General features: G+C 44.9%; 1 protein-coding gene across 1 annotated transcript in view; it reads right to left on the bottom strand.

Moving 5' to 3' along the window:
* Positions 1-15,024, bottom strand: part of FAM180A (family with sequence similarity 180 member A) — a 31,746-nt gene extending 16,722 nt beyond the window's left edge. Inside the window, exons 1-3 of the mRNA XM_053251828.1 lie at positions 14,652-15,024; positions 14,071-14,225; positions 13,008-13,351 (exon numbers count right to left, since the gene is read on the bottom strand). Of these exons, the coding sequence (XP_053107803.1) occupies positions 13,008-13,083 (76 nt within the window). The 5' untranslated portion in view covers positions 13,084-13,351; positions 14,071-14,225; positions 14,652-15,024. The remainder of the gene's footprint in view (positions 1-13,007; positions 13,352-14,070; positions 14,226-14,651) is intronic.
* Positions 15,025-17,535: the final 2,511 nt, after the last annotated feature.

The following is a 17,535-nucleotide window of genomic DNA, read 5'->3' as shown; positions in this document are numbered from 1 at the left end:
TGGTATGTTCATCTGGGGAGAAGGCAAATTTTGTGAAGCCTTTTCCCCTCTCGCCTGCTCGATAGGTAAAGTGAATGGTCCCACAGTGTACACAGATTGTATATGCATTGAACATAATGTGTGACTTGGGCTTCTGTCTCTTCCAGCACCAGGGGTGCAAATGACCGCTGGATGTTCTTATCTGGAAACTGAGCCCAACGTCATCTTCTTCAGCGCCCAGCTGTTATTTTCAAAAACACCACCAGGCCATGTTCTAAAACTGAGTATTTTTTTTTGGTTGCTCAGTGTTTATATAATTACATGATATTTTCATATTCTGTCTGCTGACTCATACAAAAGCACACCCTTTGGATGATCTCGAATTGTACTCTGGATTTTGGCTGCTGAGCAAGGAACACAAAAAGGAGTGGGGGTGGAATTCTAATCAAATACTATCATCAAATCAGGAAGAAGAAAATTATCTTGTTTCTCCCTGATGAAGTATCCATCCTTTAGGGAAAACTTTGGGGTGTAACTGGCTGAATACAATCTGAATTTTATTGCCTGAGTTATCCTTTGTATTGTTAATGCATTCTCTAGAGGTGGCCAGTATGGGTGGGGCTGAGGGGCAGAAAACAAGCTGTACTGACCACCATTGGCTCATTTACACTTGTCTCACTCAGTCCCATCTGCCGCTTTGTCTCTTACCTCACTGTGACTTTAACTTGAGGCACATGGGCTGGCATTTGCTGGGTTTGGCATAAACCAATACGTTTCTGTGCAAAGCACAAGGTGCTGGTTATAACATATAAAGCCCTAAACAGCTTAGGCCCTGTGGATTGAAGAGAACATCTTCTTCACCATGAGCCTCACCGCCCATTGAAATCATCTGGAGAGGTTCATCTGCAGTTGCCACCAGCTCATCTGGGGGCTACACAGGGCCTTCTTTGTTGCCACCCCGAGACTCTGGAATGCGCTCCCTGCTCAAATGAGGCTCCCCAACTCTGACAACTTCTTAAAAGTCCCTAAAGACTATTTTTCCACCCAAGTTTTTTAATTTAACTTGTTTTAAAAATTTTTTAAGGATTTCATTTTAATTTGTTTTATGTTGTTGCAAGCCACCCAGAGATGGAAGTTTGGGGTGGTCTACAAATTTGAGGAATGAATGGATGAATGAATACATACATACATACCAGCCCATATGCCTGGGATGAACACCATAGCAGGGAGAGGCAAGAGGAATAGAATTTCCCAACTAACTGCACTGGTGCAGAGGTAAAATGGCATCCTCCTCTTTCACGGGAAGTCCTCTATGCCACCCCAAAATGTGTCCCTGAAAGTTATGCAACCCTTGAGTAGAGATGTGCAAGAAAGGTCCGTGCCAAACCAGTTCACCTTGATCCAGGGACAGATCATTGGTTTGATCGCAGACCGAACTGGGGACGGTTCGGTCTGTGATTGAACTAAACCAGGCCTGGTTCAGGCAAATCAGTTTGACATGAGAAGGGGTTGGGTAGGGACAGCAAGTGAGTAAGTAAGCTGTTTACCTGGCTGGCTTGGCTGCCAGCACAGTTGCTCACCACCACAACCCAAGGAGCACACTCCCCGCCTCTTTTACCCAACTGCTGCCAAGCGGCTGGTTTGGTAAAAGAGTGGGGAGCAGGCTGCTTGGTGTCACCGGGAAGGCAAGCGTTGGTGAGCAGCAGCACTGGCAGCTGCACCAGCCAGGTAAGCCACTTACTTACTCGCTCACTTCCCCCTTTTGGCTGCCCCGACCCCTGAAAGGGTCCTCCACCCCCTGTAGTTGTAAAGGGGAATACTCGCCGGATGTTCGGACTGGACTGGACCCAATTTGGGCAGACATGGAACCAGACTGGGCTGGGTTGGTTGGAATGCAATTCGGATTTGAACCGAACTGACCAAACCGGTTCTGTGCACACCCCGACACTTGGGGACATGTTTTTGGATGGCAAGGGCTTCCTGGGGAAAGGGAGGGGGTCAAAAATCCCCACTTACCTGCTGCACTGATGCCGTTAGTCGGGAGACTTCTGTTTGGCTGCTCTCTCGCTGTGCCAGTGCATTTTTGCTCTGCATGTCAGCCAGTATCTCAAATGCCACTCTTTTATTTACATGGGTGAAAACATAGTTGACATTCTCTCCTTTAGGGAGGATAAACCTGCCTTCCAATGTTGGCCCAGAATGGCCCGTAGTCTCACGGTCAGGGATTCCACAGGGACAGTGGCAGCTTGTGGGCCATGGGGCAGATGGGGTGGAGTGGAAAGCAAAGCATATATTTAAGGATCAGTAAAGGCTCCTGCCACTGCCCAGCATCCTGTGCAACCCATTCGCCTTGTGCCCAGCCCCCACTGCTCTGCTGTCTGTTGCACGTGCTCATTGGCCACTGGAGCAGTGGGGGAAGGCACACAGCAGCCTGGCTGTACAAGAACCATCTTGGAAGGCACGCATGGAGTGCTAGGAAGTGTAGCTCTTCCCAGTACTTTCCTCCTAGAGCTTTTAAGTGAGGTCTTTGTCTCTCTTAAGGGGCTCTCCCCAGCACTGAGAAAAGTGCAGAAGTCAGCACAATGGAAATGGCTCTCATGTTGAAGTATGTTTGCCAAATGACCCTTGCTTGAAAGATGGTGATGATCACTGTTTGTACGAATGAATGAATGAATGAATGAATACATACATACATACATACCAGCCCATATGCCTGGGATTAACACCAGGGAGAGGCAAGAGACAGCGAGGCAGGTGGAATTTCCCAACTAACTGCACTGGTGCAGTGGGAAAGTGGGAAATGTTGACACCCTCCTCTTCCTCAGGAAGCCCTCTCTGCCACCCGAAAACATGCCACTGAGGGTTGTGCAGCCCTTGGGTAGGAGTGTTACTACCCATCATATGGAGGGATACTGTAGCTGCAATTTAGAAAAATCATTTAAAATCAAATTATATAATCCTTTTTAAAAGCTCTGTAACTGTACAAAAAACTGCATCGTTACAAGGAATTCATTCAGAGCAGGTGGAAATTATCAATGTAACAGGGTTTCTTGGCTCACTGGGTTCATACATCATGGAAATCGGGGCATGTCATTTTCCAGGAAGTCTTGGACGGAAAGAAAAATCCCTTGATGACTCCTATAAACTAAAAGGAGGAGCAAATGTTACATTTGCACAAGTACAGGGTACTGGCCAGCTTTAATATGAATTCAGTTCTTCCTAGTTTTACAAGGTAGTACAATGTTTTATGAATCAGAATAATCACTTGTCTCTGGAACTTTGCTGAGCTGCCAAGTCTAGCTGGGTGTGATGTGTTTGTGCTCTTGAGGCAGAACTGTGGAAAAGATCATCATACAGACAGCACGCCAAAAGTGTGACCAGAAGAGCAACCAGAAGAGCAACTTCTGTAAGCATTTTTGTGTCTGGGTGTGGAAACCAACCTCAAAAATTCTCCATCATTTCCCGTTGGGAGGAACCTTGAAATTCTCTTTCAGATTTCAATTTGGAGAAATTTTGGTTATAATCCAGCATATAGGTATGTTAGTGATTTTTGCTATTTTTCAAGTGGGGGCCACTTTGACCAAAAAAAATATTTTTTTTTTCTCAAAGCAAGAGCAATTTCCCACTGTGCTGACCTGTGCACAGTACTGTGCTTTTCTCAGTGCTGGGAGGACTCTTTAAGAGAGATGGAGCCCTCTCTAAAGGATAGTGGTTCCCAATCTATGGTACTCCAGATGTTGCTGAACTACAATTCCCTTCATTCCTAGCCACAATAAATTCTAGCTGGGGATGATGGGAGTTGTAGTTCAGCAACACCTGGAGTAGGGATGTGCACAGAACCGCTACGGGTGGTTTGGTTCGAGTTCTAACTGAACTCAAACTGAACAGCCCAGTCCATGAGCTGGTTCATTCAAGCAGTGGTCCATTCTGAGCAGTTGAACATGGCTGAACCAGTTCGACCCAGTTCAGATACTTGTAGAGAGGAATTCAGTAAGGATTCCTATAGGGGTTTGGGGTAAAGGTTAAAAATTTGCTAAAAAATTGCCTGCTTGCCCATTTCTTTTGTGGGTTGGGTGGTAGGTAGCATCCATCATGCCCTACCACACTGCCCACTTCGGTGCCCCTAGGAGCTACCCATGGGGAACAATGGGATGTTTCCAGTTTTCCCCATTGTTCCTTATGGCTAGAACACTCGAAATGTTTCAAGTTGTTTTGCCAAAGCAGCCAGCTCGGTTGCTGTTTTGATGAAACGTTTTGTTCATTTTGCATTTTGTTTTGAGTTCAAGGGTAAGGTTGAAGGAGAAGCTGCCATGTGTGTCTTGATTTATCTGTCACCCTGTCATCAGCCAATAGAGAAGTGCCTCATGCCCTGCAATGATGCAGTAGCCTCTGGGAGATGCTCCTATTTACAGATGAGGAGTTTACTTGGTGGTGAAGGTAGCAGCAGAACAAGTCTACTGGTTGCCTTGTGTCAGCACTGACACCATAAGGCGTTGGCCAGGCATAGCCCCTCAGGTGGACATGGCCCCTCAGGTGGACAATGTAGGCCTTTGGCCAATTCCCGATCTGGTGTACCTGTGACGCCCACCCTATTTAAAATGCTATGGCAGGGGTTCCCAACCTGTGATACTTCAGATGTTGCTGAACTACAGCTCCCATCAGTCACAGCTACAAATTATTGTGGTTGGGTATGATGGGAGTTGGAGTTCAGCAACATCTGGAGTACCACAGGTTGGGAACCCCTATGCTATGGAATACTCCCCAGCAGAAATTCTATGTTTCTTATTGGGTGATACTAATGTTTTTGTAACCCATACTGTGGAAGACAAGGAAACCAGGAAAAGAGAACTGGATAAAATAGCTACAAATGGTTAAGAACAGGAAAAGGCTGGAATCTTTACTGACTATAAAGCTTGTTAAAGTATGTGTCATCAATTGTATGATTTACCATGTACATTTATTGGTGATATCCTATCACAGATATCATAGTGCAATAAAGTTTTATCTGATATTATGTTATCGACTAAATTTCTGTCTTTAAGCTAGAATTAAATCTGAATTCCAAACTGGAAACTCAGTATCCAGGAGAAAGTAAATGCTTAGAATTTAGCAAGTGGTTCATGGTGGAATTTTTTGTGCAGTTTGACATTAAGCAGAAAATTCAGGAAGTGTCAGCTGAGAGAGAGAAAAAAAAAACCTCTGATAAGATGCAGGTTACATGCCACTTTTTTCCATTTGGGAAATTCATGGTCCTTACACAATCCAAAATTTATCATGAGTGCAGGCAGAAAGAAGGCTTATATTTTTATACTTTAGGCAGCTAAAGAAAATCAGAAGAGAGGCATCATGAGGGGATGCCAGATAGCCCAAGATTCATTGGCTGAGAGGGGTGGAAACTAGGAACTGAGGGGGTGGTGCCTGATTGTCATGGGTGGAGTCTAGTGGAGAAGCAGAGTTGGACACGGTGTCAGGAATGGATCCTAATACTACTACTATTTATATACCACTTTACAATAAAGATTCCAAAGCAGTTTATATAGAAAAATGAAGAATAACTAAATAAGGTGTTTTCCTGTCCCCAAAGGGCTTACAATCTAAACAGGAAATATGGTAAACACCAAGAAAACTAGCCATCCAAGCTGATGGCCATCACCCCATCCGGTGGCAAAGAATTCCATAGATTAAAGATGTGCTGTGTGAAAAAGTACTTCCTCTTGTCGGTCCTAAATTTCTTGGCCCTTAGTTTCATAGGATGACCTTCCTCCTGCAGCTCCCCAAATATTATCATTATGGGCTAATACACTGGCTAATACATTGGGGGGCCCTCACTCGTGGGATCCCGAGTCAGTGTGCTCTTTTTGCCCCTTTCTCTCCCAACTCCTCCTAGGAGGCTGCAAGCCTCAGACTTAGTCAAATTCTTATACTTGGTAACCCTAGACAGGATTGACAAATTTTTACCAAAAAAAGGCGATGACGTTTTTTTAAAAAAAGTGTTGTTGAATTGTCTTTATTAGGAGCCCTTAAGTTTAATCATTAGCTGCTTTGACTATGTGCCAGCAACCATAGTTTTTTAATGTCACTGACCACATAAACCTCATCCCAAAGAAAATTGTTTGTCCCTCCACGGCTTCAGAAATCTGTACTTAATGCAGTCTGTCCTGTTTCTCCCAACTCAATGGAGTGATTTCAAATGCCAATGGTAATGAGTATTCCCTTTCTGCTTCTTGTAAAAAGAGCCTCACAGCAGAATAAAGGCATCCAATTAAAAGCATTAAAATTAGTGGACAATACCCCCACCCCCCAAAAAAACAATAAAGTCAAAGGGGATGCCCTTTGTGGGGGCAGGAGGATATCCTCTAAAACTCCCAAGCATATTTGTTTTTTGTTTTCTTTATGATTATTTGCACCTACTGGGTATCTACCTTCTGCTGCTCAAGGTGTTATTTTTTTCCTCCTTTTCCACAATGTGAACCCAACCAATCAGGAATCACAGCAGGAATGTGATAATGTCATGGAACAACATAATTAATCCAATTTGGCTATGTGGCAATGTCACCAAGGGCAAACAAAGTCATTTGCTCTTACTCTGAATGGGTGTGGGGGGCAGGAGCGGGGAGAAAATGTCAGCTCCCAACTGAGGCAACAGAGATTATGCTCCCTGAGTTCCGATGCCGCATTGTGAAGAAAAAAATATTGTATCCCATACAACAACGAACTTGCTATAAAGAACAGACTTCAAAAGATCCAAGTCAAGCAGAGGCAGTTGGTTTTTTTCCCCTACAGTGACAAATATAACTTGTCCTCAGTGCCAAAGTTCCCCTGAAAGCCTTTGGATTTAGGGATAGTCCCAAAAATTCAGCTCAGAGGTGTTTTCTTTCTCCATTCCTGGCCATCCCACCAAAGCAAGCATAGATCTTAAGCCAAATAACAGTGGAGAGATTAAATGAGTCAAGACATTATTAAAGAAAGTTTTTTGGTTTTAACTAAATGGACCTCCAAGTAACCAATTATCCCTGAATTAAGCAAACTACTTTCCCAATAAGTCACCAGGGAAATAAATCATCAGGGAACATCATATTTAATGCCCAATCCTAAATATTTCCAGCAAGCCTTTATGGAGTTCATGGAACATCTTAATTTCACCAGAAAGAAAATGGAAAACGCCTGTTACTTAAATATCCCCACCCTAATTTAGTTTTGAGAAATACAGAGGAGATATTCATCTGGTTCCCACTGAACTGGCAAAATGAGCCATTTAATGCAGATGGGGATGCACATATGGGAGTAGTAGCTGCACATGATTAGAGCTGGATTAAGACTCCTGTGGATAATATGACTTTTACAAGTGGTTGTCTGCACATTTTTTAAAAAGTTATGTGGCCTGTGAATTTATTTATTTATTTATTTAAAAACATGTATACCCCGCCCCTCCAGTACATTACTGCTCAGGGTGGCTCACAACATTTAAAATCAGACTAATAAAATTGACCAAATTCAACAAGTTAAAAATCCAAGCGAAAACCACAATAAAAAATTAGCTTTTAAAATTCCAAATTAAAATCTTAAAGCTAAAAACGAAGAATTATAAAAATGAAAAGGCATAGTAGACACAGCCCTGGGGATGACTCACTAACTCAGCAACCAAGACACACCTTGGCCACCCTGGGCCAGTCTCCTTTGGCACAACTCTACATTCCTGACATTTAGTAGTACGTAGTCACCTTTTAATACTGAAACTGTTGATGATGACAAGCAACAGAGCAGGGTGCACAGAATTCTACTGCAGGTTCATTGGCACCACAGCTCTTACTGTGATTAATGTATATACCAATTCTCAGCAAAGACATTTTCAAAGCAGTTTACATATTATTATAGTAGTAGTAGTAGGACAGTTCCTTCCCTTTTCCCAAAGAACTCACAGGGTAGTTACCAGCAACAGCCACTGGAGGGACGCTGTGTTGAGGATGACTAAGGCCATTTGCTCTCCCCCTGCTAAATATAAAAGAGCTGCCATTCTGAAGGTGCCTCTTTGTCCTGTTGGCAGGGGTACATGCCACTCTAGGCGCTATCACTGGGGTGGGGGGAGATCTGGGATACATTCAAAGAAACAAAAATTAAACACTATGTCGTGTTTTCTTGGGGTTCTCTTGGGGCTCCTAAACTGTTCACTCACCCACCCAAGGAGCAAACCAAGAATTAAGTACAATCATAGGAAGCTGCCATATATTGAGTCAGACCATTCGTTGGTCTATCTAGCTCAGTGTCGTCTTCACAGACTGGCAGCGGCTTCTCCAAGGTTGCAGGCAGGAATATCTCTCAGCCCTATCTTGAAGATGTCAGGGAGGGAAATCTGCTCTTCCCAGAGCGGCTTCATACCCTGAGGGGAATAGCTTACAGTGCTCACACTTCTAGTCTCCCTTTCATATGCAACCAGGGTGTACCCTTCTAAACTAATGGGACAAGTCATGCTTGCTACCACAAGACCAGCTCTCCTCTTCCAAGGAGGGCTAGGAAGCAAGATCTCTCCCCTCCCCCACTCTCATCTCATAGGTTAGGAACATGGGAACATAAGAAGCTGCCATATACTGAGTCAGACCATTGGTCTATCTAGCTCAGTATTGTCCTCACAGACTGGCAGCAGCTTCTCCAAAGTTGCAGGCAGGAATCTCTCTCAGCCCTATCTTGGAGATGTCATGGAGAGAATTTGAAACCTTCTACCCAGAGTGGCTCCATCCCCTGAGGGGAATATCTTTCAGTGCTCACAAATCAAGTCTCCCTTTCATATGCAACCAGGGTAGACCCTGCTTAGTTAAGAGGACAAGTCATGCTTGCTACCACAAGACCAGCTCTCTCTTTTAAAGGTACTTTAGAGGCAGAATACAGCAAAAGCACAGTAATACCCAACTCAACTGGATGTCCCAGGGCATAGCCCTCAGGGCATATGACACAGCTACTTTACTGCAGCTAAGCAGGTATCTAGATACATAAGAACTAAAACAACTGTAAAGTAAAAGTGTGCCATCCAGTCGATTTCGACTCCTGGCACCCACAGAGCCCTGTGGTTGTCTTTGGTAGAATACAGGAGGGGTTTGCTCCCATGCAGTATGAGATTATGCCTTTCAGCATCTTCCAATATTGCTGCTGCCCGATATAATACTAGCGAGGATTCGAACCGGCAACCTTCTGCTTGTTAGTCAAGCATTTCCCCGCTATGCCACTTAAGGTGATGTAGAAGAACTATATCTAGATAGAAATTTAATAGAGAAAAACTATGACATGGAATGACCTACACATGCAAGCCAAGCTCCCTTCACACCGTCCAGGTGAATTTAGGGGACCTTTAAGTGTTACCCTAGCCATGTGGGAGATGCTTTTCTCTCAGTGACTCACACACTGCTAAGGGTAACATTTAAATGACCCAATCATGGAGGCAGGGGCTGATCATGGGGGTCTCTCCCCTAGAATCTGTGTCCAGTTGGGAGGGGTTGGCTCATTTAATGCTACAATTGGTGAAAAGTCATAAAAAGTGTCTGGTGGCATGGGTAACATTTAACACAGATGTCCGTTGAGCAGGAAGTAATTTCCCAAAGTGTGCATGCACTGCAGTCGTTTGGAAAGCTGGTCTGTACCCCAAACCAGAAATCATTATCCAGGAAAGGAGAGGATTCTTCTAACCGCATGGCAAATTCTTCTCACCGCATGGCAAGAGAGTACATAGGAACACAGGCAGCCGGGTCAGACCATTGCTCCATCTAGCTCAGTATTGTCTACATACACAGACTGGCAGTGGATTCTCCAAGGTTGCAGGCAGGAATCTCTCTCAGCCCTATCTTGGAGATGCCAGGGAGGGGACTTGGAACCTTCTGCTCTTCCCAGAGCGGCTTCATCCACTACGGGGAATTTCTTACAGTGCTCACACTTCTAGTCTCCCATTCCTATGCAACCAGGGCAGAACCTGTTAAGCAAAGGGGACAAGAAATGCTTCCTCCCACAAGACCAGCTTTCCTCCCATAGACAGATGACTAGTTTACCAATCTGTTATATATACACAGTGATAAATTATCACTTGATAAAATGGTCATTCGAATTTGCACCCTCTTACTGGCCAGTCCATCCGGGTATGGGGTGAGGGGGAGTCCTTCCTGACCCAAATATTGACCAGCTGAATCCTGAGCACTGGCAACGCACACCCACCAAGCAATCCAAATACTCTGCTGCCCCAAAGCCAAATGACACATCTTTAATAAAATCTATGCTAGCAGGGGCGTAGCCACTATTGGGCAACAGGGTTCAAAGAGCCCGGGCCGCCACCCCTCAGGGGCCACGCCTTGCAGCCCCGACATGCCCCCCGTGTCTGACGTAAGGTGTGGGGTGTGGCTTACCACCCGCATCTGATGTCAGATGTAGGGGGGGGTGAGGGGGGACACAGTGGCAGCGGTGGCTGGACACAGACCGCTGCTGGTCTCTCTCTACTAGTCTATGCTAGCTAACCATTTTCTTTTGTCAATAACATATGCACAGGGGCCTGATCTGGTTTGGGGTTCTGGCAGCAGGTAGTGGCCCTATAGCACTCTACCCCCACTGTAGTTCCAACTGAGATTCGTTCCCCCATGTCAATGCTCCTTTTAAAAAATGTATCCCTGGTATGCTTGAAACAACACCATCACATGTACCTTAGTCCCCAGATGTCTGAAAGCACATCTTTGTGTCTTAGTCTTATTCACACACTGTCTGCGTACCTGTGTACACGTACAGCTTTGTACACAGGTAACGTTCTTCACATGCTATGTTGAATGCAGGTACAGAAATACACACTTTGTCTGTAATTTGCATTTCAGAAGGTCTGTGCCCAGCCTCGTTCACATTTTAAATGAATGCAGGTACAGCCATTCACACAAAAACATTTACAAGTGTAGAGATCTCGGAGCGCAGGTACAACATAATATCTGATTAGGAGATTATAGGAGTCTGTAAAATAAATACACAGAGAAAGGAGGCACATAAATTACTGAAATAAATATAATAGAAATATATTTATATAAATATAAATATAATAAAGCCCAATATGACGTGAGTAAATAGGCACCTTTTAAAATGATGATTTACAGCGGGGAAGCAACCTGCCTAGAAAGCAGCAGGCTGTTGGTTTGAATCCCTGCTGGTGTGTTTCCCAGAATATGGGAAACTCCTATATCGGGCAGCAGCAATATAGGAAGGTGCTGAAAGGCATCATCTCACTGCACGGGAGAAGGCAATGGTAAACCTGTATTCTACCAAAGAAAACTACATAGCTCTGTGGTTGCCAGGAGTCGACACTGACTTGATGACACAATCTTTCCTTTCCCTGCTTTAAGCAGGGTGAGAGCAAATGTCCCTAACCAGCCCCAGCACAACATTCACCCAGTGGTAATTGCTGGTGTCTATCTTATGCTTCTTTTCAGATTAGGAGCTCTTTTGAGACAGGGAGTCATCTTATTCACTTATTTATTTTTCTATGTAAACTGCTTTGAGACCTTTTCTTTTACTGTATAAATATTTGCTGCAGCAGCAGCAGTAATAGTAGTAGTAGTGAAAGGGAAGATCCCGGTGGACTTCAGCTGATCCTGTATGTACCACTCCATAGACAAGAGGGCCAATACATGCTTTACTGCAGCAGCATGGGAACTTGTGGCAATGTCCAGATGCAGGGACCGTGTGGCAACAACTTGGTCTCCGTTCTAGCATCATCCCAAGTGGTTCCTCCTCCAAGATCATGACATGGGATGGAGCCACAGAAAAGTGGCTCTCAAGTTTTTGTGGTAATATATGACTTAGGCTAGCAGGGATTCTCAACGTTGGGTCCTCAGTTGTTATTGGACTTCAGCTCCCATAATCCCTAACCAAAGGCCCCTGGGGCTGGGGATTATGGGAGTTGAAGTCCAATAACATCTGCGGACCCAACATTGAGAATCCCTGGGCTAGAGCATGCGTTCCCAAACAGTAGTCCTCCAGATGTTGCTGAACTTATTGTGGCAGGGAATGATGGGAGTTATAGTTCAGAAACGTTTGGAGGACCACAGGTTGGGAACCCCTGGGCTAGAATAAAGATATGGACTCATCTTTTAAGAAAAACTGTTATTTAGCTCACTTAAATGGCGCAGATACTTCTCAACATGGTTCTTCCTTTGTTTCTACTGACAGTCGAAACAACAGCAGAAAGAAAGATTGCATTCCTGTGCAATGTGTTTAAGATCAGCCAGACCTAAAGCAAGCAACAGCATATATTCAGCCTCAGCTAAGGGTGAATTAAGGTCTTCCGAGTTTGTTTCTGTGTATGCACAGGCTGACCTTCCACATATAACATAAGCGATAAATTAATAACACTAATTGAGAGGTGTTTACTCCATACAGACCTACTGGTTTTTATTAGGTTCCACAGCTGGAAAATAATCTACATTAATTTTCTTTTTCATCAAAGGAAATAGAGAAATGGAACAAAATAGAAAACCTCTGTGATGTGGTGGTTAGAGGGTTGTACTAGGAGCAGAGAGACTTGAGTTCAAATCCCCGCAGTCATAAAGCTCATTTGGAGACCTGGGTCAATTGCTGTATCTCAGGCTAAGCTACCTTACAGGGATGTGGTGGAAATAAAATGGGAGAAGGAAGAACCTCATAGAACCTCTGTTCTCCTTGGTGTGGAAAGGTGTCATACATAAACAAAGAGGTAATTCACACAATCAAAAACTCTTCTACCTGGGTTTGGGAGCTGTCTGTGCTCCCAATTTTCAGTTATAAGGAAGCAAGGTAGGAGGGAAATCTGGGTAGAAGTGACTGTGTGGAAGCAAGGTAGGAGGAAAAGCAACCCAGGTTTTCCTCCTCCCTACCTTGCTTCCATACAACCAAAAATTGGGAGCACACACAGCTCCAAAACCCAGGTAGAAAACAATTTTTGATTGTGCGAATGATCTCAAAATCTTAAAGAGGAATGGGAAACCTCATTTGATAAAACATCCCTTCTGCTATAAGCAATTTATATTTGTAATTCTTACCTCGATTCCACCTGGGGGGCACTGTGGCATGAGCATTGTAATATAACAAGAGCAACAGCATGGTCTTCCAGCACATCCTTGGTTTTCCAAAAATAGATTTTTTTTTTTGTTTCTATAGTTTAGGCCTTTCCTTCCAACTTTCGTCGTGTGTCTGGAACAGGCAGCAATTTTTTCTCTTCCCACTTGACAGCAAGAACTTCGTTGAGTGCAAATTTCTGACCAAGTAGTAGCACCTCGCCGTTTAGATCAACTCTCTTTGGGATCAGGGAATTCATTTGCACAGGCAGCCGCTGTTTTATATCCACATCTGGAATGACTCATGACGCATGTGAGTTTGCTGGCAGCTGTGGGGTATAAATATCATTACATTTTTGTAGTTCAGTTCCATTCAGTAGTTGGGCCAGTTGGAATTTCCTTGTGTCAACAGACACAAGTAGTTGTCTTAAAGAACACAATGAAATGCTTGATCACACAGAGTTGTACTCTGCTATACACATGAACACATCTGCATGATAAAAAGTAGACTTGGGGTGGATATTAATTAATCATTTTTAATTATTTTTAATTGGGGGGGGGACAATATATACATATGTTAAATGAATGAATACATAAATAAATATGTCCCTCCCAATATTCTCTGAAATTTCTCAAGGGGGCAATATGAGGGGGCAAAATTCTCATGAATTTCTACTGAACTACTGTATATTCTCTGCAGTTCTCACGAGGGTCTTTAGCACAGTCGCTGGCTTTCCAGAAAGGGGTGGGGGGAAGCAGAAAACGTGGGGGGGAGGCTTTTGGGATTGTTCCTTGCAAGAGAATCATTCCACAAGAGGCTGATCAAATCTATTTTGTTATCTCACCAAGTGTGTGAACAAAATCACATTTTGTCAGGATCAGAGGAACAAAGTTCATCAAGGTCAACACATTTTTTTAATGTGTGGTCTAGGGTCACAAAATGTTGATTTGCAATTATATAAAGCACCTGAAACACTCATGTTCAAAGCACCTGAAACACTCATTTTTGCACAAGAAGGTGGATCATTAACTGTTATTCCATACTCACCTATTCTGTGTCTCTTCTTCAGCTGGGCTTCCTGTTACTGAATTCATGTCTCTGTAATACTGTTCATGACAGGTCCCCTGCTGAGGATGTGAAGGTGCCATGGGGTGCTTTTGCTTGGAGTGTGGGGAATGGAGAGACACCCATTGAGGAGCTATCTGTGTGAAAGAACAAAAAAACTCCAGTTCTTACTTTTGAACCAGCACTCAGTACATGCTCAGAGCAACTGAATAGGAGCCATAAAAAGCAGGAGACAGGAAGGAAAGGAGAGTGTTAAGAGGTGCTAATCAGTCTCCTTTTGTTGTGTAAAGTTAGGTGTCCCAAGCAAAGGACAACCTTTAGATTTGCAAATGAAGCTTCTAAAGTACAGCACAGAAACAACTTTGTTTGCTTTACCTCTTTGGGAAAATGTGTGTTTGTATGAACCCGCTTTATAACATAAAATAGATTCCATTAGCTGCTTGTGCAGCCTTTTCTTAAAAAGAAACAAAACTTCTAAGAGCCCTTTCTCATGATCCGTGAGAAGGGCTCAAAGGGGAGAGCGGAAGAAGCCTCGGAAAGCCTTCCAACTTTCTAAGCCTTACCTCCTCCGGAGATGATCCTCTTCTTGTCGCTGGGTGGCCGGATTGGCCTCCCAGATGATTGCCATCTTCTGCCAGTAGCTCAGAGGGTCGGGGTGCCGGGATGCATTGCCCCACATTGCCCCACTCCCTGGAGCTCCCAAAATGCAATGTGTGAGTGCCCAGTGCATTATGGGGATCCTCCTCCCTTCCCCGAAGCCAGCCTGGGAATCCTGCAGTCTGCCAGCCCCAGCCAGGGTTGGCAGACGATCAGTAAAACAGGTGGGCTCCGATCAGTAAGAGGTTGGCTCCGGAGGCAGGTTTGCTGCCAAGGCGCAGCTAGGGCACGATCCTGGCAGTACACACGCACAGACAAAACTGGACTGGGCTACCTTAGCCTCGTTTTGCCTCTGTGTGTGTGCACGTGCATGTGTGTGTGCTTCTAAAGGTATAGTCTGCATCTTCTGCCAGCCATGCCCCAGAGAAAACAAATTTGAATGATTCCTGTCTGTGAAAAGATAAAAGGTGAGAATTACTGACTGAGAGACCATTCCTCTTAACAATTCTCCCCTCCTCTACCTGAATGAATTTTTTTTTTTGGCGGTGGGGGTGGGGGTGGGGGACAGTAGTTGGAGAATATTCTTGTCCAAGTCTAAAAGCCTGCACTCCTTGAGTGACATCTTAATATTGCTTGGATTCATAATCTTACTTGGATACAAAAATAGAACATTCATTTTACATCAAAAACTAAAAGAAAAAAGGAGAGAAATTTGCCATTCTAGTCAGGACTGAATGGATGGCATGCAGAACAATCCTCAATTTGGAAGAGAAGTTGGGAGCAAAAGCAGCTCAAGACCACTGTGCACCTGAGGCAGGGTGCCAAATGCTGTCCCCCCACCTTTTGGGGGCACCCTCTTCTTCCTCTTTCCCTTCCGTCAAGCGGCAGTTGCAATTGCTGTCTCTTGATTTCATATGTGTGCGCGCGCACACACATCCACATACTTCTGTCTCCTTTTCCTTTGTGGTGTGGTGATAACTGCCACCATGCACCACATGTGCTGCTGGGCTAATTAGGAAAAGGAGAAGGCAGAGGAGAAGGAGGGCGCCTTCATGCTCCGGGCCAAGACAGGTGATGACAGCAAAGGCAGGTAGGAGGAGGTCAGGAAGAGAAGGAGTAGATAAAGAGCTTATCTTATGACAGGATGGCAGAGGAAGGCAGAAGAGGATCTGAGGATCTGAGTCATCTTGCCACTCCACTGCAAACCCGATAACCTGCTGTCTGAGATGACTGCCTCACCTTGTCTCAGATGAGACTGAACCGGATTGGAAGATCTGTGATTGGATTTACTGTGGTTATTTTAAAATGTAAATTAAGCCTTGGGAGGTCTCCATTCTGGTTCTGGTCAGAGAGCTCAGTGGAGGGAGAGGTTTCCTTTCCCACCATACTAGGTTTTTTGATCTGAACCCCAGCATGATCATCAGGAAGGGCACAGATGTTGTTTGAGTATCACAGTAATGTTCTTGATGCTGTCTCATGCCATCTTGTTCCTCAAAGTGTTTTATTCCTTCCACACTAAACCCCCTTCCTGTTGTCTCATTTCAGTCCATGGGAGTCAGGTGGCAAAGGTGTCAAGCAGTGACTGGGATCGTGTTGACCCCCCCCCCCTGCATGAGCACGGGACCAACAATGTCAGCCCCTGATGCGAGCCCTGCTACTGAACTTCCTGGCCACTGGCAATGATGGGAGTTGTATAAAAACTCCCATCATAAAAATAAAAAAGTTGTATGAAAGGGAGCCAGCACGGTGTAGTGGTTAGAGTGCTGGACTAGGACTGGGGAGACCCGAGTTCAAATCCCCATTCAGCCAGGATACTTGCTGGGTGACTCTGGGCCAGTCACTTCTCTGTCAACCTAACCTACTTCACAGGGTTGTTGTGAGGAGAAACTCAAGTATGTAGTATACTGCTCTGGGCTCCTTGGAGGAAGAGCAGGATATAAATGGAACAACAACAACAACAACACTAGAACCTGGGGTCATCCCATGAAACTGACTGCCAAGAAATTTAGGACCGACAAAAGGAAGTACTTTTTCACACAACAGATAATTAATCTATGGAATTCTCTGCCATAAGATGTGGTGACAGCCACCAGCCTGGATGGCTCTGAGGAGGGTTTAGATCAATTCATGGAGGACAGGGCTATCAATGGTTACTAGTATGAGGGCTATAGGCCACCACCAGTCTTAAGAGGTAAGATGCCTCTAGTAACCAGTTGCAGGGGAGCAACAGCAGGAGATTGGGCATGCACATACCTCTTGCCTGTGGACTTCCCAGTGGCATTTGGTGGGCCACTGTGTGAAACAGGGTGTCGGACTAGATGGGCCTTGGGCCTGATCCAGTAGGGCTGTTCTTATGTAGTCCAATAGCATCTGGGGGTCCCAGTGTTGGGAATAGCATTCGGGGGACCCATTTATCCAATGCTACCTTGTGAGGATTAATAGATGCCAGAGGAGGACAGTGACACCAGCAGAGCACTGTATATGGCACTGCCCTCCTGTGTTAGTCACCAGCATGGCATTTTTGCCCCACCCAGCCTTCTGGAGCATGATGTTGGTGGGAAGCTATGATTGGCCAAGTGGCCTGGGTAGGCGTGGTGAGCTGGCCACTCATGCCTGAACCTGCGCAGGCCTCTCATTCATCTCAAGAGCAGCATTCCTCCCTCTCTCCCATCAGCACAGGGTGGGCTTTTGCTGGTCATCCTGTTGGGGGCTGACAAGGCATTTTTTGGCTCTCCATCAATTGGCCTAGTTTGCGTGGTGTAGTGGTTAGAGTGCTGGACTAGGACCGGGGAGACCCAAGTTCCAATCCCCATTCAGCCATGATACTTGCTGGGTGACTCAAGGCCAGTC

The sequence above is a fragment of the Hemicordylus capensis genome, chromosome 5 (genome assembly GCF_027244095.1).
Source record: "Hemicordylus capensis ecotype Gifberg chromosome 5, rHemCap1.1.pri, whole genome shotgun sequence".
In the NCBI taxonomy this organism is placed as follows: Eukaryota; Metazoa; Chordata; class Lepidosauria; order Squamata; family Cordylidae; genus Hemicordylus; species Hemicordylus capensis.
This window is presented reverse-complemented; position numbering and strand designations above follow the sequence as displayed.